This window comes from Mustela putorius, unplaced genomic scaffold, assembly GCF_011764305.1.
Source record: "Mustela putorius furo isolate JIRA1106 unplaced genomic scaffold, ASM1176430v1.1 tig00003845_pilon_pilon_pilon, whole genome shotgun sequence".
NCBI lineage: Eukaryota > Metazoa > Chordata > Mammalia > Carnivora > Mustelidae > Mustela > Mustela putorius.
Window position 1 is genome coordinate 12,005,735 of NW_025421998.1, and position 26,082 is coordinate 12,031,816.

At 52.7% G+C, this 26,082-nt stretch overlaps 1 protein-coding gene across 6 annotated transcripts; it reads right to left on the reverse strand.

Annotated features, from left to right (window-relative positions):
- Positions 1–411: 411 nt before the first annotated feature.
- UPP1 (uridine phosphorylase 1) lies at positions 412–24,456 on the reverse strand. 6 transcript variants are annotated; one of them, XM_004739408.3, is made up of 10 exons: positions 24,322–24,424; positions 18,490–18,586; positions 17,741–17,896; positions 10,157–10,221; positions 6,467–6,584; positions 3,932–4,090; positions 3,455–3,569; positions 1,508–1,717; positions 1,173–1,319; positions 412–719 (listed from the first exon to the last, which is right to left on the reverse strand). In XM_004739408.3, the coding sequence occupies exons 4-10, from the start codon at positions 10,198–10,200 to the stop codon at positions 571–573; spliced, it is 942 nt and encodes a 313-aa protein (XP_004739465.2). In that variant the 5' UTR covers positions 10,201–10,221; positions 17,741–17,896; positions 18,490–18,586; positions 24,322–24,424; the 3' UTR covers positions 412–570. The 6 variants fall into 6 exon arrangements, with proteins under 6 accessions (XP_004739465.2, XP_012915017.1, XP_044945506.1 ...); XM_013059563.2 differs by lacking the exon at positions 17,741–17,896; XM_045089571.1 differs by lacking the exon at positions 17,741–17,896 and having other exon boundaries at positions 18,490–18,680; positions 24,322–24,412.
- Between the last annotated feature and the right edge of the window lie 1,626 nt (positions 24,457–26,082).

Sequence of the window (26,082 nt, forward strand, 5' to 3'; positions counted from 1 at the left end):
AAATCTTCTCCAGAACTATTTTAAATATTCAGAGGAACGTCCTTAAACAAAACCCACCCGAAGCTGATGTGGTCAAAAACAGCCCAAGGAAGCTTTTAGAAAAATCTGTGCTGCTAATGCAGGATTCTTTGCCTCTGAAATGCAACCCAGTTCCCACATCCTTGTGTCAAGTATGCACAAAGATATGCAAAAGGAGATTTCCTTTTTTTTTTTTAAGATTTATTTATTTGACAGAGATCACAAGTAGGCAGAGAGGCAGACAGAGAGAGGAAGGGAAGCCGGCTCCCCACTGAGCAGAGAGCCCGATATGGGGCTCGATCCCAGGATCCTGGGATCATGATCTGAGCTGAAGGCAGAACTTTAACCCACTGAGCCACCCAGGTGCCCCACAAAAGGAGATTTCAATGGTGATTTCTTTTTAAGTTTATTTATTTAAGTAACATCTAGGCCCAGTGCAGGGCTCAAACTCGGGACCCCGCAGCTCTCCCATGTCCCCGGCTCTCAGGACTGAGCCAGCCCGGTGCTCGATGGTGACTGTTTGCGGCCACGACGACCTGCACCTTCCGAGCCTCAGGGGCTCTGGGCGGCGGCCAGGCGCTTCTTGATGAAGTGGCTCACCAGGCGTTGTGGTCGCTCCTGGTACTCAACCAGCACCTCGTGGGGGCTGCTGACCTGGTCGCCCTCCAGGCGGTCGAGCAGAGTGACACACACCACGGCCACTGCAGAAGCAAACCCCGCGTCATGGCCAAGCTCCGGCTTCCTCACCCCATTCCCTAGGGCAGACGCGGTGTCCGCTCGGCCGTCCCGCATGTCTGCCCTGCTGCCCCCCCCCCGCCCCAATCCCTCCCAGCCGCCACCTCCTAAAGCAGCTCCCAAGCAAGGCCCTCGAAAGCCCAGCGTCCTGGAATTCTGGAAGGCCGTGCTGGATGCTGCAGGGGAGCCCGGGAATGTGGGGGCGGACTAACCCCAAGTCAGAAACTTCAGGCGCTCTGAGAGCAGGTTCACGGCCACGTCCCTGACCGGAGCCCAGGTGGGTCTTTCTTTTGCCTCAAGGAAAGCAGGTGCTGCCGTCGGGCGGGGGGCGGTGGGTGAGGGGGTGGGAGGAGGACTTGGACGGGGGCCTGGGGGCTGCGCCATGCACGAGGGACCCCGGTGACAGCACGCTGGCCTACCTGGGATGTTACACGCGCCACATATGGCGGCCACGACCGAGGACTCCATCTCGATGTTGCAGACGCCCGCCGCCTGGGCCTCCTTCAAGTACTTCTGCTTGTCCTGCTCCGTGTAGGAGCAGAGAGCGCCGTCCAGACGGCCTTGCCCTGAAGACATGTGGAGATGCGCCAATGCTCACCACTGGCACGTAGTATGCACCTACTGCATGCCAAGATGGTGCTACCCACTTCGGACCCCTCCCGGCCCTGCACACTCCTACACAGCGCCCTCTAGGCACCGAGGAAACGCGGAAGAGACGGGAGCCCTGGGCAGGACGGAGACCACCCCCCCTCACCTTCATAGAAATCTGAGGTGCACATGGTGTTCCCCAGGACCGTGGGGAACGTAAGCAGTTCTAAAGCGCACTGCATGAGCTCCTGTGCCACCTTCTCGTCCAGACGCGTCCTCTGAACCACAGGCTTCCCCAGCACCATCTGCTCGAACACCGGCTTGAAGGAGGCGTCCAACGCCTGCTGGGTGATGACCACGGAGCCAGGCTTCAGACCTGAAGAGAGAAGCAGTGTCGTGGGCACACAGAGCAGACGGGGAGGGCACGGCAGAGCGCGCAGAAAGGAAAATGACCCGTCTATACCCCACAACGCGGGACACCCAGTCAGGTTGTAAAAGGAAACCGCTCGGGATGCACATTCTATATCAAATTCTTGTTTTCTGATGATGGAAGTCACGCGTGAGGGCCGTGGAGAATACGGAAGAGAAAAGGGCGAGAACGAGACTGCCGGGGCCCGTCCCCGTTACATGTTCCGAGTCCTCCAGTCCTTGCGGATTGTAACTGGCACGCCACCACTCAGCTGACCGCCGTGCCCTCACCTGGTCCCCGCTTAGTGTTTTTTCATTATTTAAGATTTCAAATAACTACAGAGGTCGAATAGTCCAAGGAAACCCTGTCCAGGGGCACCTGCGTGGCTCTGTGGTTAAGTGTCTGCCTTGGGTTCAGGTCCTGATCCCAGGGTCCTGGGATTGAATCCTGTGTCAGGCTCCCTGCTCAGTGGGAAATCTGCTTCTCCCCCTCTCTCTGTCCCTCACCCTCCTGCTCCTGTTCTTTCTCTCTGCCAAGTAAATAAATAAAATATTTTTTTTTTTTAGAAAAGGAACCCCTGTGCACCCCAAACCCAGCTCCAGCACCTCCTGACTCCAGCCCATCCCCTCTCTCTCTGATCCCGGCCATGCTAGGGTTCCGCTTCCCAAGTTTGCCGGGCAAATGCCCCTCCCAGGGCATTTTCGCGTTTGTAGGGACATCGCTCTACTCCTAGTCTTTGATCCTGTGATACCGTTGTTTGGGATTGACTGTGAGGCTTTCTGGATACTTACCTGAATGGGAAGTTGGGTTTCTTCAACACGGAGGAAGGAGGGAGGAGGAAGCCGGGGGATCATTCTGGAGCCCCCACCTCGGCTGTTTCCATGAAATGTTACAAAGCATGTTGTGCTCCCTGAGTATTTATCTGGACTTTCTTTCCTGTGCTGTTCTGATCCCTGTTCTGGTCAGTGTTCTGCTCCCACCCCGAGGCTGACCCTGCAAAGCGCTCGGCTGCTGGCCCTCCTTCCCTCATAAGCCCGGGGAGTTCTCGCCCCTTCTGCTGTCTGCATCGCCCTCAAGCTGGGGCGTGCGAGCCCCTCCAAGGGGGAACGGGTGACAGGGAGGCTACTGCAGGCTCCTCTCTCGGGCAGCTCCAACCCCAGGGCGGGAATGTCAAAGTCAGAGAGCCCGCAGCTTACTGAAAGCAAACGTGCCCCACATCCCGTCCTCTGTACCTCTCTCTGTGGCTTTCAGTGACAAACAAAGCATGCTCAGAGATCAGCCTGGGGACCCTTTAGGCAACTGAAGGACACTTAACTTTGTGTTCCATCTCTCTCTGTGATTTTCCTGCTGGTTTTCTCCTACGGTGGTTCGAATCCTTGCAGGAATAGGGAAGCGCAGAGGACAGGAGAAAGGCAGAGAAGCGGTTAGAAGGGAGCGAGGCAGGCAGACAAGGAGGCTCCGAGCACATCACCCCAGGAGGACGAGGCCCTGCAAGGTGGGCCCAGCAACATTCCGTGACCTGTTTCTGGGGGAGGGTTGGGAGAAGCGGCTGGGCGAAAATAACAGAACAAGCTTCTTTTCCTGCTTCCTGATCGTACGCCGAGTCCCTAAGCCCGCCCTGCATGGGGCCTCCCGCAGGAGGGTTTCGGTTCCTCGCGTGCGTGCGGGATGCTGGCCCCAGGGGGAGGCCCTCGGCACACTTACCGATGCCGCCAGATGTGCCGATGCGGATGATGGTGACGTTGGAGCAGCGGGCGTGGTACAGCAGCTTGATGAGCTCGTGCAGCATGACGGAGGTGGACGGGATGCCGATACCGTGCTGGAACCGGGGAGAGACGCCATGTTACATCAGGGTAGGGGCGCCTCTTGGCCCGTCCAACTGGCAGTCAGAGAAGACAGACTTCCAAATGTGACTTTGGGACATGCCAAAGCCTGCACACAGGTCACATGGTGGTGACTCAGGCCGCCGCCCGGTAAGGCTCAGTGGGGAAGCAACAGCCTGCTCCCGTCACCTGGAACCGAACACCGTCTCTGCACCCCGGAGTGCTCTGGACGGCTGCTTGCTGTGCCCACTCTGACAGAGGACACAGACGTTGAGGGGACCCGGCCCATGGGTGCAGAGGGCAGTGGGGGGGCTGGCCAAGCCTGAGGCCCAAGCCCCGCACCAGGTCAGGTACTCACGCTGACAGACAGCACAGGGCCCACTTTGAACATGGCATAGCGGTCCGTCCCCCCGCAGATGTTGGGATACTCTGCACCTGGGTGGTCGAGGCCCAGCTCCTTGGCCATGTATTTGGCGAAGGCCTCCATCCGGGTAGGGCTTCCCCCAATACACACGAACTGCAGCCAGAAAACAGAGCCCCATTAGTCCAGGCACAGTGCACGTCTTCAAAGCAGGGCTCCCTCCAACAAGGGCCCCCGGCTAACATCAATGTCACCTAGATGTTGCTGGAAAGGAAGGTCCCTGGCCCCAGGCCAGAGCTACCGTGTCTGGAGATCCCCATGGTGGGTGCTTCTGTGAGTGACTCAGACGCTGGTGATTTCGATGTTCACCCAGTCTGAGAGGTACTGACCGGCTCATGGGATCACGGCTCCATGCACAACCCCCTGTGGAATCCGTCCCACACAATCCAGGAAAACCAGACCCATGCGTGCCCAGTCCCTGTCCATCCTGTGCACAGCTCGGTCGGCATCCTGGAGGAAGCCTAGGTCTGGAATAAAATGACGCAGGCTCCTCACTGTGCGATCAGGACCCTACAGCCCCTCTGCAAAATGGGCTTCTAACCAACACCTCCCCAGCCATCCAAGAACCAGACAGCTATGGCATAGAAACAGCCAGGAGCCCGGTGGGGGCTGGGGAATTGGGAGCTCTCACATGGGTGGTCGGCTCTCAGGGACAGAAAACCTTTCTTATGCAAAGCACTACGTACAAAAACTTATTTTTCATTGTGTTTTGCCCACGGGGGAAAGGTATATAAGCCAGTTTCAAGGAGTTTGATGATGAAAGAATGACTCATCTCTAAACATGACAAACAATGTTTCCATAGCCTAGAAAAAATTATAGGTTAAATTCTAATGCATGGAAATCATATAAATTAAGACCACAATCACAGCCAAGGAAACCATCGACATAATGACAAAGCTACTGAGTGGGAGACGATGTCTGCATATGACATGTGCAAGTCACTATCCAAAATGTACAACAGACCTACACAACTCAACAGCAAAATAAACCAAATAATCTGATTTTTTAAAATGACCTGAAGAGACATTTCTCCAAAGAAGACATTCCAATGGGAACAGGCACATGAAAAGATGCTCCACATGACTTGGAATTGGGGAACTACAAACACATCACAGTTAGATGCCACCTCACACCCGTCAGAATGGCCAAAATCAACAACAGATGAAACAGCAGGTGTTGGTGAGGATGGGGAGAAAGGGAGCCCGCGTACTGTTGCTGGGAATGCACACTAGTGCAGTCGTTCTGGAAAACACTATGGAGGATCCTGAAAAAATTAAAACTAGAAATACCATATGATCTAGTAATTCTACTACTGGGCATTTACCCAAGGAAAATGAAAACACTAAACAGGAAGTTATATGCAGGGCTGCCTGGGTCGCTCAGACCTTAAGCAGAATCTGCCTTCCACTCGAGTCCTGATCTCAGGGTCCTGGGATTTAGTCCTGCTCTCTCTTTCTCCCTCCCCCCACCAAACCGGTGGTTGCCCGAGGGGAAAGGGGAAAGGGTCTGTGGAAAAGTGAAAGAGATAAGGGGATTAAGAGACATAAATTTTCAGTTGCAAAAGAAGATAAAAGTACAGTGTAGGGAAGGTGCTCAACAGGACGGTGATAACATTGTTTGGTCACAGATGATCACATTATCCTAGTAAGAAAGGAGCACACAACTGCTGAATCGCTATATTATGGGCCTGAATCTAATATCAGACTGTATATTAATACTTCAATTTGCAGAATACTACTAGCATAAGTCATCAGATCAAATCCTTCTTATAAAAGAAGAACACATGGGGAGTTGTCTCATGGTTTGAAATGAACACGGCCGCTGCTGGGACAGACCCCAAGGAGCAGCAAGGAATTTCTGAGCCATCGGTTGTTTTGATTTTGAATCTAAACATGAGTCCATCTGTACCCACAGGGATCAGACATTCCAAACATCCTGGGCCAGGATAAACCAGCCCCGAGGAACTCAGGACTCTGGGGAAGGGGCAGGGGAAGGACTAGAAGGATAAGTGTGCACAGCAAATCACAAGAAGACACATGTAATACTCAATATCCCTTGCTCCTCTACAGAATGTTCTGTGTCCCCTTTTCCCTCTTCTCTCAGTGGAGCATTAGGAAATGTGTTGTGTGTGGTTTCCATTATACACTGAACTTGTAAGATATTACTTAGGGACCAATATGCAGAACTTCTACCTTTCACTCATGAGTTTATATATTTTAAAAGTAACAATTTGCAAAAATCTGGTGAAGATAAAACTTTTTTTTTTTTTAAGATTTTATTTTTACATTATTTCCACACCCAACCTGGGGCTCGAACTCATGACCCTGAGATCAAGAGTCACAAGCCAGCCAAGGGACCCCTTGGTGAAGGTATAACTTGATGATCCAGTCCTCTGTCACCAAGTCCACCCATGTCATCCACGAGGAGGCTGACCTTCAGGCAAACCCCAAGATCAAAGCCTTGCTTTTTACCTTCACATCTCCGAACATTGCGGGGAAGTCATGTGTGCTGGTGCTGAGACTGAAATGGTAGAGGACGTCTTCTTTCATTGCTGCTATATTTGGGTTGGTGGGCTGTACGAGGTGGTCACTATATAAAACAGGAAGGTGAAAGGTTGATGGAGCACAAGCGCCCAGCGGCTACCATAACAGAAGTGCCCTGTGTCAGCGAGACGCATGTAGCATGTAGTGGGGTGAGCTGGGCTGCCATGAACCACAAATGCTCTCCCTTCCCTGTCTCCATTCTGCCCCCTCCTCCTCCCCCATATCCCTTCCCTCACACCCGGGGCCCCTGCTTGGAGGCTCATCAGAAAGAGCTCAAAAGAGCACAGGAAAGTACAAAGATCAAGATGTTAAATCACCCCAGAGAAAGAGTACAGCCAGTTGCTGCTCAACCTCAGTTCATTCAACACATGACCCTGGCTTTATTTTGAAAATAATACATTCACATAGGAAATACGGATGGAAAAAGAAGTGCCTCTAGTTTTCCCTTCCAGAGATAACGTTTCCTATCTGTACACCTTGTATTTAATTTTTCTTGCCTTATTGCATTAGCCAGTGCTTCTGAGTGATGTCTAGTGAAGCACCTACTTTAGAAAGGAAATGCAAAATGAGATAAGACATCTTTCCACTTTGGTTATCTTTTCAGTGGTTTTTACTTTCCACTTGAAAAGGTGTGCGACTCCTGTTATTATTTCTACCGGACAGCACACTGCTGGCCTAGAACAGGGGTCAGCAAACATTTTTTATAAAATGCCAGATAGTAAATATTTTTAGTTTTGCAGGTCACAAGGGGTCTTGTCATGATTCAACGCAGCTGTTTTCACATGAGAGCAAGTGGGGTTGTGTTCCAATAAAACGTTATTTGCACAAGCAGGTGTACTGGTCTACACTGCATACCCAGCTTGCCAACCTTACACACACCTCCTTTGACATCTACGCCTGCCTGACTCCCATGGGCAGCAGTGCTCCCCAAAACCCTGGCCCGCCGGGCCCCAGGGGTGCAGCGACACACATGGATCCCTGAGTCAGGGTACTCTGGACCTTCTCGTTCTTCTTTCTGAGCCTGACTTTCTGTCCAGAACCCATGGATCTGTTTTCTCCTCGATCTAACTCTGTACAAAAAGAAAGAAAAGATACAAGAGAAGCAGCTCGCAGCTGCCTGTGACTTGGAAGCAAGGACACGGCAGGCCTCCTCGGCATGACGTTCCTGTGACTCAGGCCCCCAGGGCAGCAACCACTTCCTTTGCAGGGGGGAGTTGGGGGAGTGTTCAGCAGGTATGTCTAATATTTCAAAATCTAACTGGAAACACATATTCCCCAACCAAACAGGTGCTCTGGATAGCCATAATACCAATTTCCTTTCCTTTTCTTTCTTTCTTTCTTTCTTTCTTTCTTTCTTTCTTTTTAATTTTTGCCACAGAGGCGACAACAGGGGTGATTTCCCAGTAAACTGCTGGCAAGTCAGTCACGAGTCCCCACCCACTGAGAGTACCAGCCCTGCCCCAGACCCTCAAGACCAGGTCTGCTCCGAGGTGCTGGAGTTGTGGCAGGGAAAACAGCAGTAAGCTGTAGTCAGAGCAGTATACATGCCACCCAAGTGAGCACCGGTGACTTCTGCAAGCTAGGGGGCCGGGGAAGGACAGGATCTGGCTTGCTCACCAGCAGCCCAGAGTCGGTCTGGGGTTTTGGGTTTGGGGTCTTGGTGGCTCTCAGCCTCTTCATCCACTCCCATACTCCCCGCAGCTGCAAGGAAAGCTCTGACCTCACACCTTATGTTGTAAGATCCTCTAGTGACAGTATTGCTGACATGGGTGGGTCCTACACCCTTTCCGGATGTCGTGAGCACAGCGGGGACTGAGCGCGGGTGGACAGGCAGGAGTCAGAGCTGACAAAACAGGACATGATTGCGACAACTCTGCCACGTATTTCAACATATTTCAACTTCCTTTCGCTCTCTGATTCCAGGTAGAGAAGGGGAAGCAAACAGGCTCGAACTGATGAACAGCACTGGTTTTCAAACACAGTAACTGGGCACATAGCCCAAGGAACCAGAACAGCTTTCAGTGGACTTCTGGAAAGGTTCTAAAGTAACACATCAAAGACCTTATTTGAAAACCTGGTTCTCTATTCTAGATACAGTTTCCAGTGACTTTAGCTTGCTTGATGCTGTCACTGTATTCATTTCACAAATACTCCTGGAATACCTACTTTGGAAAGGAAATGACAATTGGTGCAGGATGGGAACAGGAGCTCCAGGACTGGAAGAGAGGAGGGCGGGAGTCTGGGGCAGGGAGGGAGGCAGGGACCCACAGGGGGCCCTGCGCTGGGCACAAGGAGGACAGAGTGGCACCTGGGGGGGCAGGAGGCGCTGACCTCGCCACAGACACAATGTTACTAATTCCGGGCCAGCGAGTACTTCTGCACTGAAAGGTCACAAGCAGCCAGAAGCTGGGAGCTGGCACTATCCCCACCCTAGAGGCTCACTTTCAAGATTAGTATCTTTCCAAAAAGAAAAAAGGAGGGGTTCCTGGGGGCTCAGTCGGTTGAGTGTCTGACTCTTGGGTTCTGCTCTGGTCATGATCTCAGGGTTGGGCGGCAGAGCCCTGGGTTAGGCTCCACGTTCAGCAGGGAGTCAGCCCAAGATTCATTCTCTCTCTGCCCCTCCCCCAACACTTTCTCTTTCTAAAATTAAATGAAATCTTGAAAAACTTAGACTTTTTCACAAGAGGCTGCACCCCTGAGCTGGCCTTTGAGCTCCCAACACCACACCTGCCTCTTAGCCAGGGGGGACGGCAAGAAGCCAGGGGTTGGTGATGGCAGCGGTGAGGGAGCGCAGGGCAGGGGGAGTGCAGCTGAGTCCCGTCCATGCCCCTGATGCTTCACCCTCCCTTCTCAGCCTCATTTCAACCCCACCCCTCTACCAGCATCCGAGGGGCCTGGAAAGGGGACAGGGAAGTTTGGGTTGCAGTGAACGGTTAAAACTCTCCATTGCCCGGTCCACGGGGCAGCCCGGGCAGCCCGAAATGTGAGAATGGCCGTCCCAGCCTCCAGGGAGGGATAGGGGTCCGTGCGGGATCTCCACCACGTGGGAGTCCAGGGAGGCCCAAGGAGGACATGGGGAATGCCTGAACATCCTTCCCCAAGAGACGGCCCAGGAGCCCAGGGTTCCGTGAGGGCCACATACAACCCCGGGGTTGTCGAGGAGGAAGCCAACAGGGCCAGCCAATCCCCTGCAGCACAGGTGGGGGACACGAGGGGTGGGGAGTGAGGGAACCAAAATTTCACTGGATTCAAAACCCATGTTGGAATCAGAATGAAGGCAGGAATTCTCCCGTGGCCCACCTCGCACAAATACCACAGGTACACCTGTGAGCTGGGCCGCAGCATCCAGGGGCGGAGTTCTGGAAAACCGCGAAGAAAGAATTTAAGATTCAGAACCCCGACAGAGCTGGGAGACAGCAGGGCTGTGTTGCACAAGAGAGTCCTGCCCCGTAGAGACCTCGCAGTGTCGGGGCCTCAGGACCTCTCCTGCTGGGCCCCAGTCACCATCTGGAGAATCAAGTATGTTCCTGTATGGTTCCCCCTGGGAAAATGTGTGTCACCAAGTAATTGCAATAACCCCCAAAATGCAACCTGGTCCACTGCCGGCTAGAGCCTCACCTGTGATTGTTGCCTTTCTTTGTCTGGGACCCCGAGGAAGCCATTGTCTCAACGGAGGCAGGAGCCTAGGAGAAAACAACACGGAGTACTATTTCAGAATACACCCAGGCACATACAAATCTCACAGTTCCTTTGGCAAAACTACTGGAACGGGGCAGCGTCGAACTGAAAGTAGGAATGCATCTTCAGGATCTGGAGAGACTTTTCCTTTTATTTGTTCAAGATTTTATTTATATATGTAAGAGAGAGAGAGAGTGCACAGTGGAGAGAGGCAGACGGACAAGCAGGCTCCCCGCTGAGCAGGGAGCCTGATGCGGGACTCGATCCCAGGACTCCGGGATGGTGACCTGAGCCCAAGGCAGATGCTTCACCGACTGAGCCCCCCTGGTGCCCCACAGGTGGTCACTGACCATTTTTAGCAAATTCTGAAACCCAGAGAAAATGAGAAGCCGCAACGCTTCCAACCCCCAGCTTACTCTGATGGGCTTCAGTCCCTAACAGCCTCCCAACGGACCCCTTCTCCTCCTTACAAATCATGCCTCTCCTTGGTTTCAACGGCCGCTGTGTCCTGAATTAGAATTCGCTTTCATTCCCAATAAAGCCATCAGCTGCTGGTAAAGTATGTGGCCGCGGCTCTTTCTAGGGTTAATGTGACTTGGTGATCAGAGGTGGGAGCTGGAGGAGACTTGGGGACTGGTGAGCAGACAGGTCCCTGAGCCACGGGGCTGCTGGGCCCACTGCTTTCTCACCGACGCTGGGGTTGGAGATGAGTGTTCTCCTGCATTTGGAGCCCCATGCTTTGTGCTCAAGCCCTTCAGGCTCTGTTCCGGATTTACCAAGGCCTTGGCATTGTTTTTTTTTTGTTTTGTTTTGTTTTGTTTTTTTAAGCAGGTCTGAGAACATTCATTTGGCCTTCAGTCTGATTCTGACAGTGTCTGATGGAAGCACATTGACCTTGGGTCTGAGTTCTGTTTGGGATTGGGCCGCCCTTCCTTGAAACGGTGCGGCTGTTGCTTCTGGAACCAGGCTGTTCCTGAAAAGCCTCAAAGAAATGGGATCCCAGTCATCAAAATGCTTTGCGGAGGCTCCCCCTTCCCCCCACCACTGGAACTGCGGCCAGCATTAGGTTTAGAAATGATGGTCCCTCAGCACACAGTTTTATTAAAAATCAGACTGCCTTAACCAGTAGTAATTCAGACTCCCAATGGCCACCATGGAGAAGTTCCCATCTCCCCAAGTTTAATTTTCTCAAAGCTGAATTGGACAACCACGGTCCTAAAATTGACAAAACGAAATGAGATTCCTTCTACAATTTGTACTTTGAAGCTTCCAAGAGCTATCAGAATCTAGAATTGCCTCTCTCTAAAATACAGTCTGTAAACTAAATGAGGCAAACAAACAATTAAAAAGGGGGAAAGGGGGACGCCTGGGTAGCTGGGTTAGTTGAGGGACTGACTCTTGATTTCGGCTCAGGTCATGATCTCAGGGTCGTGAGATCGAGCCCCGAAGTCGGGCTCTGCACTCAGCCTGGAATCTGCTTGTCCCTCTGTTCCTGCCCCTAGTGTCTCTCTCTCTCTCTCTCAAATAAATCTTAAAATATAAAAAAAAATAATAAAAATAAAAAGGAGAAAGGGGGGTCTTCTGAGACCTGTCCCTCCCCCATTTCTCTGTCCACAGAGGCAAGGCCGCCGTCCTGCCCTCAGGCCCTGGAGCCTTCTGCCCTACCTTCGCCCTAGCCTTGTCATCCTTCTGTCAAACCCTCTTTTCCTCTGACACTCCCTCTGGTCCCTCCTCTCCCGAACCTATCAAAACCCCCGTTCCTTCGAAGCTAGGTCTTCTGGGGATGTACACATACCCCCCACTTTTCTAAGTTCCCTGGACTAAGGCTGAACCTCTTTGAGGTAAAGAGGTTCCCTGAAGTGCCCGAGGCCCCCCATGGGTTGGCTGAAAATTTTAACAGCAACTCAGCCTGACCCACCGGGTTTCTGGGCTTGGTAGCACATGGTCCACTGGCTTCTGGCTGAGGGCCAGCCCAAGCCTTGGATGAAACCAGCCCAGTGGGAACATCCTGAGTGGGATTTTAGACAAACAGACCGCGAATCTTGGCGAGATGCTGGAACGCTCGCTGGACATCATCCCCGAGCCCTCACAATGGCTTGGCGCAGACCTCAGGCTTGCACACAGACGCCCGAAGGATCCGTTCCCGAAGTTACGACCAACTCCAAACTGATTTTAACGAAAATTCCGGTCTTCCTTTTAACTCTGTGTTCATGAGTGGGCTGATGTGGGATCTTTTACTTTTCGTTAAAAGGCCCAGGATAGATGGGAAACAGATTCGATGACCCTGGCAAGCCAGCTTGCTCACACCCTAGCTGAGTCACCTGCAGGAAAGGCCACGAAATGCCCAATGTTCACATCCATCCGGAGAAGGCCCCTGGCAAAAAGCCTGGTTTCTGCTGTCACTTGCCTGGGACGGGGACAACGGAGGAAGGACCCTTCAAGATTTAAGCTCTTCAACCTCCGATTCATCCCCAGGGCTGGGGCTCTTTAAGGAACTCAGGGAAACCACTCTCCAGATTCAGAATGCATCTCCCTCCTTAGTGACTCAGGACCTACATGCTCAATGCCCAGCCCCACCGCAGCAGAGCAGCCCCTCCGAGGGACAAATGCTTCAAACGGTGGGGATCTCCCACCGACCTCAGCAGGTTCCCGCCTCTGAACCCACTCCCTCGGAGGGGTACCCACTCTTTTCTCCTCAGTCCCTCCGCCTCTACTCCCTAGGCTGGGATTCCTTACAAAAGTGTCATGCCAGATTTCCTTTCTCGCTGAAGGGGAAGATAATTCTAGAATCTGACAGCAGCGATCAAAGTAACCAACCAGGGGGTTAGATGATGCTCTGATGTCTTTTATCTGCTCTGCCTCTGGTGGGACCATCGCAGAGTCTGGGAATACCCATCATTTATTTATACTGGATCAACTAACACCCTCTTTTTGGGCAAAATCCTCAGCTGATATTGGTAAAATCCACAGCGCAGCTCCCAAGATTCAGCTAGATCGCTCAAAACCTCTCCCTAGAATTATCAATGCCCTAAAAATACAGAAGTCCTTCAGGGCCTCAAGCCCGTAACAGAGAATTTCGAGGCTCAGGGCCTCACGATCCCCTGTACCAGTCCCTGTCACAACCCCACTTTACCTGGGAGGAAACCCAATGGCCAGGGACGGACCTTTGTCCAGGACCCTCAGCGGGACCCCTCAGGCCCCTGCTATTCCTAACCCCTACGTGCTGCTGGCACCCACTCCCACTGCAAACAAAGTTTCCACGGTAACTGGCCTGGTGTGTGCTTGGTTAGAACTCCAGTCGGTAAGGATAGCCCATGTCTTTCTGCCTTCACTTGGGAAGAACAGCAGGACACCCCGGTAGCCATGACCCAGGGTGACCCCGAGGGTCCTTCAAAGGCTGACTTGGATGACACAAAGTTTTCGACAGGCTGGACTTGGTTACAATGTGTAGAGAATTTGCTCTTCCGCTCCCTTCCCAGACATGTTCACAGGGAGGCGGTGTATCCCGTCAAACTTCTGACCTGAAAGGGACCTACGGTCTCCAAAGAAAAGTTGCAGTTTCCACCAAGCCAGGCTCAGTATTTATGGTACCTGGTCTCCGAAAGATGACTTGATGGGGACCCAGGCAGACTCGAAGGCTTCCTGAATTTCCCAAAACCGAAAACCAAGCGCCAATCAGGAGGCTTCCCAGGGCTGGCTGGCTATTTTCCACACTGGATTCCACACTTGTCCCTCATGGCTCAGTCTGCATAATCTTTACTAAAAAAAGGACAGACTTGACCCTATTATTTGGAAAGAGGTAGACGACATGGTCTTGGAGACTTTAAAGAAAGTCTAACCAAATGCTCTGCCCTCAGACATCCTGTTTATCAACAGCCTTTTTCCCTCCAGGAAGGGGGTACCCTTGGAGTGCTCACCTCCAAAAACAAAGGGGCCACCATGGCACCAAAGCCAAAAATTAGGCCCTGTGGGTAGGGGCCATACCCCTGGCCTCACGGCCATTCCTGTTACTGCCCTCTTAGTTAAGGCCACTGCAGAAATCATCACCCTACCTGTACCCCACACAGAAGCCCTGATAAATTCTCCTGACATTCAAGCCTTTTTAGCCAGGGCACTCCTGGGGGGGCTCAGGTCATGATCCAAGGCCCTGGGATGGAGCTCCGCGTCAGGCTCCCTGCTCAGTGGGGAGTCTGTTTCTCCCTCTCCCTCTCATCCTCACTCATGCTGTCACTATCTCATCTCTCTTTCTCTCTCTCAAATAAATAAAATCTTTTATCTATTTTTTTTAAAGACTTTTCAGCCAGTCACCTCACCTCCTACGACACCCTCCTGGTAACCATTCTTCTTACAATAACTCTTTCTGGTCCCGGGAGTCTCGTCTTTCTCCCCTCCTTCCAGGATTACCCCCCGCCCCCCACCAGGACAGCTTCACGTGGTCAGATCACCTGGTGACTCCTGATAACCATTTCCAGGGACCTGCTCTAACCAGTGCAGACTTTTCACGGTTTCCTGATGGTTTCTTATTTAAGGGATGAGATATCGTGCTGGGTTTGCTGTTGCAAATCCCTGGGAGTCGCTGAGGCAGGACCTTTAACTCTGGCTTCTCCCACCCAAACGGTGACTTATACGCCCTTACCTGAGCTGTGTTTTAGTCATGGGCAAAACCACAAACATTCATGCTGACAGTCACTATGCCTTTTGGGAAGGAAGCTCTGGACTTGGTAATGGGGCAACAGGTTTTCTTACCTTCATTGGGGATAAGATTAAAAATGACTCCTAGGTCCAACATTTATTAGGCGCCATGTTTTTGCTGAGGCTCGAGCTACTGCTAAGGTTTTGGGGCATTCTAGAGTCAACTCCCTGGAGGCCCAAGGACACCACCCCATTGATATTTCCACCCCAATGTTGCCCAGAAGGAGTCCAACAGCCAGACCTCTGTCATATTCCAAAGAGATGCTTTTCCAAATGACAATTAGGAAAAATGGACCAGAGATCCCCAACAATTGGCCCCAGAAATGTTAAATCAGTATTGGAAATCTAATAACTATTGGTTTGATAAAACAGAGAACTGGGGTTTAGACCAAGTAACAAGCAGGACTTACCAGAAATTTTAAATTCCCAGTACTTACAACCATACATGTTAAAGCACTGGTTTACTGTGAAAAGGACAGTGTTCATGAACCAATATTGACGGGGACCCTGTTTATCCCACTTCTCCAAAATACAATCCCGGGAAACATACCCGTCCTGCCTAATGGACCACATGAGGTTTTGCCAACTGACTGCACCCAGATCCCTCCATGTCACGGATACAAACCTGTTTCAGTCATGGTTTGTACGTTTCCCTACTGGATCGAAGCCTTGCACTGTGGACAGGCCAACACCTCTTCTGTGGCTACGACGCTGTGAGGACAGACGAGCCTACACTGTGCCCGGGGAAGACCATCTTACCAGTCAGGTGCTTCAGCAAGTCTGGCTGGTTTTACAACACTTCTGCTGTGCACACCACCCTCAAACCTCAGAGGCGCTCCAACACACTAAGGGTGTTATGGAGACAAGTGGCAACTTGTGCGGAGACCCTGCAAACACATCTGTCAAAGGCACAGTCCTTACTCGTTCTGCATCTCAGATCTGCCTGCTTGGGAACCCCCGGACTCTCTCTCTGAGATGGTCCTGGGAAGCGCAACGCTCGAGATCCATTGAAGACCCAGCAGGACAAGGCAGATGGGAGCTGACATGGACATGACCTTGCCTGTGACGCTGCTCTACTGCCCCAGCCTGAGAAAGAGAAGCTTTCCTCATCCCCTGACCCTGTTCTCCCTGAAAGGCATGCTTGTCCTCTGTCCTCGGGGACTGGCCCAGGGTACTAATTTTCTTTTGCTCCCTAATACACCTCCACCTGTTACTGGTAAAGTAACTGTCAGGTTTACCTTCTTCTTCTTTTTTTTTTTTTTTTTTTTAGATGTATTCATTAATTTATCTGAGGGGGAGGAGGGGCAGAAGGAGGAGTCAAACAGACTCCCTGCTGAGCGTGGAGTCCCACACGGGGCTGGATCTCAGGACCCTAAGATCATGACCAAGCTGAAGCCAAGAGTCGGAGGGTTGGGAGAGCGGACACCCCCCTCCAGTGGGAATCCGCCTGGTGCTTCTGACGTTTGACTCCTCAAAAACGTGACTACTACTAACAGCATGTCGCTGACGGAAAGCCTTCCGGGAAACAGAAGCGCATGGTGAGTGAATTATTTTGTATGTTATATGTATTTTATTTTTTTTTAAAGATTTTATTTATTTATTTGACAGAGAGAGATCACAAGGAGGCAGAGAGGCAGGCAGAGAGAGAGAGAGAGGAGGAAGCAGGCTCCCCATTGAGCAGAGAGCCCGATGCGGGACTCGATCCCAGGACCCTGAAATCATGATCTGAGCTGAAGGCAGAGGCTTAACCCACTGAGCCACCCAGGCACCCTGTTATATATATTTTATACCATACTCTTACGACGCAGCTGGAGAAAAGAAAATGTTAAAGTATCATAAGCAAGAGAAAATACATCGATAGCACTTTGTGTATTTATCAAAAGAAATCTGCATATGAGCGGATCTGCCCAGCTCAGATCCTGGCTGTTCCAGGGTCAACAGCTCTGGGTCCCCATCCTCTCTCCTGCCTGGAGCTCCTAACACCTTTGGCATTTCCTAGGAGTTGAGAGCTGGAAGATGTCTCTTGTTAATGATGTGATAGTGAGAAACTGCCTAAGGATGGGGGCTGGTTGCCAGGGAAACCGAAGATCATGTGGTTGGAGGTTGGCAGTTTCAGCCCCACACCCCCCCTCTGGGGTGGGCTGCAGATTGAATCAATCACTAATGACCAATGACTCATCAAACACGCCCATGTAACAAAACCCCCATGAAAACCCAAAAGGACAGGGTCTGGAGATCTCCCTGGTTGGTGAGCAGCTGGAGATGAGGGGACCGTGGGCCCTGGGGGGACATGGGAGCCCCGAGCCCTCTTCCCAGACCCTGTCAGGGCAGCTCTTCTGTTCTTTGATAACAAACCAATGATGCAGGGAGTAAACTGTGTCCCTGAGTTCTGTGAGCCACTCCAACAACTTCATCAAGACAGGGAGGAGCCGTGGGAACGTCTGGTCTGTGGCTGGTTACTCAGAACCCAGGTGACAGCCTGGACATGGAGCTGGCATCAGGGAGGGCTGTGCTGGGGGACCGGCCCAGGACCTGTGGGTCTGACTGTGCCTCCAGGCAAATGGTGTCCAACATGAGCTGCACTGGGACGTTGCAGAATTAGCAGTAGGAAACCCAGATGTGTGTCCAAATTGTCATGGGTGATCAGAATCTTGGGCCCTGATTCCAGGCAAGCAAGCACAGCACTCATCACACAAATTCACACAGACAGCCAGGCTTCTGTCCAAGTCTGGCTTCCAGGAAGTACAACCGTCAGCAGGGCCCTGCAGGGACTGGCCCTGGGCTGCCCACTGGGGCCCACCCCTCCTGCCATCCCTCTCCGTGGGCTCTCACCTCTCCAAAGAGATCTGAGGGGGCCTTGGGGTGTCACAGCAGCATCAGCAGGGCCACAGCTGGCCGGCAAGCAGCACGCCCCCGTGAGAGCAGTACTGCTCACAGAAGCCCCTTCCTCCTAAACAACGAGTACCCTCCAGGAGGCTAATTTTTCTTCTGCAGGGCACCGGGAGCGAAAGAGGAAGAGTTAGACCAAATTAGACCGTGCCTTCCCAGGGGGCAGCAGACAGAATCCAAAAAAGTAAACGAAGCTTCAGAGAAAGCATCCTGTCTGGCATGGGGAGAAAGTGCCGCAGCCCACACGTGCTTGCTCTTCTTGTCTCTAAAGCAGAGGAAACATCTCCCTGCCCAGTCCCTGCCCTGCACAGCCCCCGGGCTCAGTGCTTCCTGAGTCTGCCTGGCCTGCTTCCCTTGGCATCCCTTCTAGGCTGTGAGCCTCCCCAAAACTGACCCCGTCCTGCACTCAGTAAAAGATTGAACCAGCTTGGGACTGAGAAAACCCCAGACTTCAGCAATGTTATAAACAGAAAGATCCCTGCTAATGCACAGACAATGCCGGCATGGCCAGTCCGGGCTTAAGGACCAAAGATGCATTTCCCTCTCCAAGGGGCACATTCTACCAGTGCCCCCCACCACCCCCACCTGCAGAAAGGTCGAAGCTAGGAGGTAAAGGAGGTGCCTCACTTTTCAGGATGAGCAGGGGTGGAAACTCGGAGCCCATCGGCCCTTGTGGGTAGCTGCCCACTCACCTAGCGTCTTCCAGCAGCCACGGGTGAACTGGCAGTGGTGAAGCAGGTGTTGGTTCTTGGAAAAGAGGTAATAATGTATTTCCAAACAGGTTTCCGGCTTGGCAAAAAATGAGCAAAGTTACATTGTGTTCTTCCAACCTTCAGAGGATTCAGGAACTCGGCTTGTCAGCCCTGTAGTCCTGTTTGCCCCGCTGGGGTTTAGTGTAGAAAAAGAGGAGGAGCCCCGTTTGCAGGATCCACTGCCCCCAGCATCAGCCAAGGCCCACTTAGCTCCCCCTTACAACTTAGATCACAGACAAAAGGTGTTGGGCCAGAGGAGGGAGCTTCTGTGGGAGGGCCAGGTGCTCAGAGGAAATGGGTGATGGGGGCTTCCAAACACCCCTCCAGGGCAATCTAACCAAGAGAGGTCATGGGTAGGATTTAGGGCAGATTTGTTTCAATGGTTCAGCTGATTTAAAATTATCACACACCCCAGACATTTCCCCTTGCACAGATGATACAAATAACGCCTTCCCCAACAATATGTGCTTGGTAGAAAACATTGGTAGAAAACAGGACTTCCAGTCTGGGCATCTCAGAAAGAACCCTGGTGCCCATTCCACTTCCTGTTTCCCGTGCAGCCCAGAGATGCCAACTTGGCAAAACGCAGTCCCTGAGTTAGTCCGCTGCCACACTGTCCGTCCGTGAAAGGCTTGGGTGACCTGCTCCCTCCTCATCCCCCACCAACAAGGCTGCTAGTGCAAAGCAAGGTGCATAGACAGACGTGCTTACACTACACGGTGCTTTTAGCTCACTGGGGATAAGCTTCATGCATTTACCAACATCCCTAGAAAAGGCATTAACTCTCCCTAAGATGCCAGAAAGGGCTAAGCTTGGCCTGACACTGACCTGAGTCAGTGAGTGACTCAGTCACTGACCTTGGGGAAAGGTCAAAGGCGAAGTGCTCAGACAGTATGTCCCAAGGTGGGGGCAGGGGGGTGGCTCTGAAAGGTAAGAGCTGGGGAAGGACAGAGATTTGAGCTCCTGAAATCCCTTATCTTCCTACAGGTAGAGCCTCCTGAAAGAACACAATTGTTAAGAATTAGCTCCCAGAGAGCAACCATAATCTCTTCTCTGAGAAAAACCTGAACAGACACTGTCACTATCCTATTTTCCTGAGGAAAAAAAAAAAAATCTTTCCAAAGTACTTTGTTTCCCTAAGTTGCTTTTCTGCACTCCCCTAGAAGCCATTTGTTCTCCCAGAAGTGTCCCTCTGCACCCCCCACGCCCTATTCAGATGGTAAAGAAGCCCCCACATTCTAACCATCTCACCAAGCCACAATTTTTTTAACTCCCTTTGTAGACACAAATAAAAATCCATCTTTTCTCTTGCTACTCTGACTTTTGTCATTTTAATTTGCAGCCCCCAAGAACTTCATCTAAGAGGATAGAAGTTTTTCTCCTCAACACATGATTCCAGGACAGCTGGAGGGACACAGAGCCTGAGCAGAGATGTGCTAAGAACAGAAAAGTGGGGTACATTCTGGATCCCAAAGATGAAATCTGAAGGATTGACTGGAAGGTGGTACTGGGATGAGGTTGGCGGGGATGCCTGTGTCTAGCCGAGATGACACTGTCCCCGACTAGGCATGGGGCTAAGGCAGGCTGTTTCACTCGAGACACCATGGTTTAGCACAAGGCAGTTGTGGGAGTCACCCCATGGGGGAAATAAAGCTTGACATGTCTTCAAGAAGCAGGTTTGAAAAGTGAGAGATAAAGTTCGCTGGGGAGAAACAGGGTGGGTGGGAATTCAGGGTCAAAGGCAAATTGCCAGAACCAACAATTGAGGGGAGCCAAGGACATGAGAGGGCCAGCAAGCAAGGGAGCAAGAGGGTGACCAGGGAAATATCCCGTCAGTGCAGAAGGACACACTGACCCAAAGCTGTGTTTCAAAAGTCTAATCTTTGAGCATCATCGGCCCTAGATGAGGGCTGTCCCTGGTGTCCCTCTGTCCTGAGGGAGGGAGCTTCCATGGAGAGCAGACAGCTCTTCCACAGCCCAGCGTGAGTGACATGGGACCGGCACACCAGGATGGTACCAGCCCAGAGGCCAGTAGAGGCAGCACTGCTTCCAACACTGCCCCGGGGTTCTCCACCTTCTCCCCCAGGGCAGAACGCATCCACTTCCCCAAGAACAGTCCCCTCCTTCCTCCCCAGGACCCCATGTGCTTCTCTACACAATGGGAAGGTGTCCCTACAACCTGCCATGGGGGTGCAGCCGCTCAGAGAAATCCAGACTTGGGTCTGGCTCTCAGGGTCCCTGGGGAAGAGCCTCCGCTGTGAGCCTCTGGGGTTCCCCATCCAACTGCTGCCCCATACAACTTGTAAAAATACAAACCCTGTAGCTGATGTTGGTTTCCTTGGGGTTGTTTTAAGTTGTAACCCATAAAACTAAAAATCAGATAGTTTACACTCGGTGTAAAAAACACTCAGTGTATATAAATGTTTATAAAACATTTTTTTAAAGATTTTATTTATTTGAGAGAGAAAGAGAGCAAGGAGCAGGGGGAGGAGCACACTCCCCCTTGACCAGGGAGCTGGGGACCTCGACATGGGTTCGATCGCAGCATGCTGGGACCCTGACCTGAGCCCAAGGCAGATGCTTAACCGACTAAGCCACCCAGGCGCCCCTATAAAACGTTTTTGAATGAACACAGTTCAAAAGCAAATGAGTATGTCCGTCTGTACATATGGGAGTGAGAGAGGGGGGAAAACGGTCAGTGTTTATCTTTAAGAGTAGGAAAAGCTGAAAGTTTCACTTCCTGTTTTATATTTGTGCTTATATATATAAATATGTATTTCTTATATATATTCTTATATATCTTATATATAAGATTTATATATATCATATATATAAAATATACATATCTTATATATAAATCTGTTATATCTTTTTATTAAGTTTTTATTTAAGTAATCTCTACACCCAGCTCAGGGCTCACACACAGGGCCGATCAAGAGTCACACTCTCGGGGCATCTGGGCGACTCATTCATTAAGTGTCTGCCTTCAGCTCAGGTCATGACGCCAGTGGAATAGAGACCCACATCTGGCTGCCTGTTTGGCGAGGAGCCTGCTTCTCCCTCTCCCTCTGCCCCTGCTTGTGTTCCCTCTCTCGCTGTGTTTCTCTCTGGCAAATAAATAAATAAAATCTTAAAAAAAAAAAAAAAGTCACACTGTCCATGGACAGAACCAGCCAGACACCCCTAGTTTCATTTTCTTAATAATGAGTTTGTATTAATTTTATGATCACCAAAGAAAACAAAGTCCTCTTGGACAAAAGCCCAGGTAAAAAGCTAATTTATTATTATTTATAACTAAAACATTATGCAGTGCCCAGAGGTGTGGAAAGCCCTGGAGCTAAGAATGTGATTTGTGGGATCATGAAGTTTATGTGGAAAGAGCTAGAAACCTGGCCTCCAAAAGCGGGAGGAAAAGGGCAGATTGGCTGAGCCTAGCTGAGCAGGGCTGGGCAGGGTAGAGGAGGAGCGGGAGTGCTAGGAGGGGGAGGATCTGGCAACCTGAAGACTGCTTCCCTCAGTGGCCTTCCAAGCAGCCCAGCTCTCCAGATTTTTGCATTTCTAGGTCACTCCCCATTGAAGAGGGCAGCTGGGTGAGGGGTTCAGGGTGCAGGGTGCGGGTGCCGGGCTGAGCTCTGGCCTGGATGCCCGTTCCAAGCCAGCCAGGGAGACTGCTGCCAGAGACCTGAGTCATCAGGCAGGTCACCCAGCCAAGCCCTGCCCTGGAAGGGAGACAGATCTATGGACAGCCTGTGAGGCTGCGCAATGTCTCTCCAATGGGCGCTCCCAGGCCACTGGACGGTTTATCAGAGATACAAACTGTGAAAGGACACACTCCCTGTGCCAGTTCCATCTCTACCCTGTCATTTTTGACTGTGGTTTCTCTTCACACCTGCCGGACAGACGGATCACAGTGTCATACTCTAACACTGGTTCAGCGCTGGCCCAATGCGTGCTGCCATCCACTGGTGCTCCCCAGGTTTGGGAAAGAAAGAAAAGAAAGAGGAAAGGAAGGGAGGGAGAGAGGGAGGGGAGAGGAAGGAGAGACCAAGAGGGAAAGGGAGGGAGGAGGGGAGGGGAGGGGAGGGGAGAGGAGAAGAGAGGAGAGGGAAGAAAAGGAGTCCAAAATGAACTCACTTGCCCCAGGGCAGCAAACCAAGACCTAATATCGGTTAAATTGAAACCAAATGGGAGACCAGCCTCAAAAAAAAAAAAAAAAAAAAAAAAAAAAAAAAAAAATCCAAGCAGAAGAAAGGGTTAGTCATACCAAGTTTTCTTTTGCAAGACTAGCTTGACCCTCGACCCCAACCACTTCTTCCTTAAGCCTCTGGAAATCGAGAGGGAAAGTGAGCTTCCCCAGAGATGACTGATGATGACTGGTCCTCAGTGATGTAACCGGGACCAATTCCCTACGGGTTAAGATGCTAACTTTGCCGCGACGCCCCGTGAAGAAAAGCGGCTGACTCCCAGCTGCGCTAGAACCCAACCTACCTTTAAGCCCCCCGGGGTCCCTGCTCCTTTGAGCGCCCCCATTTGCAGACTGTCTCCTCCTGGCGCGCAGGATAAACTTACTAACTGCTACTCTGGTGAATCAGCGGCTTCACGCTGTTCTTCCTGAACTTTTGACAGTTTTAACCCATCCGCCTCTCAGAAATGTGACCTTTAACCAGTCCACCTGCGATCACCTGGTCACAACAGTGACAGACTCCTGCCCCTCCCCCAGAGAAAGATGACCTTGCCTAAAAACCCTTTCATCTGGTCTGGTCAGGTCCCTCTGCCCCCACCCTCAGGCCCCCAACTCCTCCCCGTGCTGCCTGTAAAAGTCTTCCCTTCCCAGCTCCCCGCACCTCCTTTCTGCTTGCTGGACGGGACACGGCCGCACTGGTGAGTGACCAAATAAAGCCAATGGGCTCCTCAAACCTACCCCAAAATTTAAAAAAAAATTTTAAAGAGCAAAAACCATTCTCCAAATAGTAACTTTACTTACCACCCCCAAAGAAAAGGGGGTAGTTCTAGGTGTTCTCTGGTTTGGTCTTCGGAGAAGCCAGTCCCCACTCTGTCCACCACCACCAGAGGCTACATCGGCTGCGCTCTGCGCAGGCTGGCGGTCCGGGAGCCGGACGGCTGTGGTGGGGTCAGGAAGCGCATCTTTCTCGGCCCCGCGCAGCACACCGTAAGCGCTCTCCCTGCGCTAATCCCAAACGCACCCCCATCCCTCTCCCAGAACATTCTCCCCACGCACCCTCTGGGCGCCCTGCTCCCGGCGCATCCCCCCCCCCCCCCCAGCCCTCTCCAAGTACGCCGCTCCTTGAATCTGCTCTTCACCAACCCCGCACCCAGCTCCACAAGCGCCCAGCTCATACGTCCTGCGCACCCTCTCCCTGTACTCCTCTCCCCGCGCGCGCTGCTCCCGGCGCACCTTCCCCGAACCGCCTCGCCTTATACTCCCCTCCCTGCACCACCCCCCCACCCTCCCCGCACGCTGCTCGTCCTCCCTGCGCTCGGCTCGTCCTCTTGCGCGCCCTGCTCATCCTCCCCGCGCGCGGTGCTTCGGCGGCACCCTCCGCGCGCGCCTTCGCGGTATATTCCCCTCGTCCCATCTTTTCCCTACCTCTCCCCGCACCCTGTTCATCCTCCCCGCACCCTGCTGGAACTCCCCGCGCACCCTGCTACCCGCACGTCCTTCCCAGCCAAAGGCTGAGTCACCTCCCCAGCAGGTGACACGAAAGCATGGTTCCCGAAAGCGGAACCCCAAGCCCGGCGTGGACCACTCACCTGCGCTAGGTACCCGCGAGGTCAATTTCGGATCTGGGTCTGCGCTCTGAGTCCGGCCCGCTGCTGTCCCCTCCCTGCCCCGTTCCGGGAAGGCTGACCCCAACTCCGCCCAAAGTTCCTTCCTCTTGTGGCGGGTGGGGTGGTGCGTCAGCGGAGACATCCCTGTTACTCATTAAGCCGCTCCACCACGCAGAAAACCTCTTGTCAGCCTTAATACAGTAAACAGCCGAGGTTATCCAGCCGCGGATGGGCTTCTCCTGGAAAGCGCAGGCAAACTGCCATCGTGGCAAGCCAAGTCTGCGCACCATAGGCAAACTGCGGCGCGAACAGAGTAGAGAGTACCCTCTCCGGGAGGAAGGGGGGGGGGTCGGGAGGAGCTTTGAACGAATGTTCTTTGGAGGAAAAATGAGCCGGAGGTGGTCTCTCATTGGCCGCAGGTGATGGTGGAGGTGGCCTCTCATTGGCTGCAGGTGAGGGAGACGGAGACGGAGGTGGCCTCCCATTGGATGCAGGCTGGTGCCAAGTAGCCCCCCCCCCACCGCTGGACTAGAGGGGGATGCAGCAGGTGGTTTTGAGGGCCTGCGGGGGCCGCACCCCCAGCTCCAGAGCCACTGGAAAGAAAAAACAGGTGGAACCAGCCCTGGGCCAGGTGGGGAGCGGGGGTGTCAGGGAAAGGGGGCTGGGCCATGTCTGCTGCGGTCCCTTGATCTCTCCAGCCCCTTCTCTGGGGCTTTTTTCTGGGACCCTCTGGATACCGGGAGCTCGCTAGTAACGAGAAAGCCAGGAGATGCTGGCGCAGAGAGGGAAATGACTCAGTCAGTCAGTCGCCGGCTGAGACTGCAGGACCTGGCAGCAGGCCAATACTGCAGGCGAACCCGCGCCACTGGGCAGGTGCCTGGGACAGGCACCCAGCACCCCACCCGGGAGCTTGGCACCTGAGCACCTCCTGAGATGTGCCCACCCGGGACCCCATGACCTCCTGCACTCAGGACTTTGCCTTCCATTTCTAAGAGGCAGCCCATGAACTGGCAAATCGAATACCAAAGACATGTTTGTCAAACTGACCCCTCAGGAATGGGACAGACTGGAAAGGCCACTGTGGCCATTTCTAAACCCTACCTGAAAGCCCCGCCCACCAGCGGGCCACCTCCAGGAACCGCTCCAGGCACGGCTCCAGGCGGAGATGCCAAGGACACACAGGCCCTCACCCCCGCAGGGCCAGCCCCAAGGGCCTGGGACATCTGCGGACAAGTGCTCCGAGTGGCCTCACACACAAGCAAGTGACGCCACGAGAGCCACTGGAGAAGGATGACCACTCCTGTCTGGCTGACCAGCACGGAGGACTAAGTTCGCTTGATTCAAACGCTCCCAGAAGGAGCTGAGAGTAGTGCGGAGCTGTTAACTGAGGCTCCTCCTGGCTTGGCCACACCCCTGGCTAGGGGCCAGCCACCTCTCCCTTTCCATCTCAGCTGCTCTCCTGCATTCAGACAGCAGGCAGAAATGTCAAAGATCGGAGAACGGTGGTTTCCAGACTGCCAGCAGGCCGTGAAACTGTGTCGTGGGTCACAGCCGTTGTTTAGGTTGTCGGTGAGGAGGAATGGAGAAGGAAAAGCATCTGCAGTCTCTCACGCTGGGAAGGGACCTTCTCGGCAGGAAAGCCAGGACGTCTGGGAATTGTCCCGCCTGGGGCCCCAGAGGCAGATATAACCACATGCCCACACTGTCGCCTGCCCCTCTGCTGTCACACAGCTCTGCAGGGTC

Bases quoted from the DNA above. Each gene is read 5' to 3' on its own strand.
- UPP1 (XM_004739411.3), bottom strand. From the start codon at position 10,200: ATGGCTTCCTCGGGGTCCCAGACAAAGAAAGGCAACAATCACAG. The intron at 1,718-3,454 runs GTAAGTGTGCCG...TTCTCTCTTCAG, and splicing joins CGGCACATCTGGCGGCATCG to GTCTGAAGCCTGGCTCCGTG. The intron at 1,320-1,507 runs GTGAGGGGGGGT...ACATGTCTTCAG, and splicing joins CACCTCAGATTTCTATGAAG to GGCAAGGCCGTCTGGACGGC.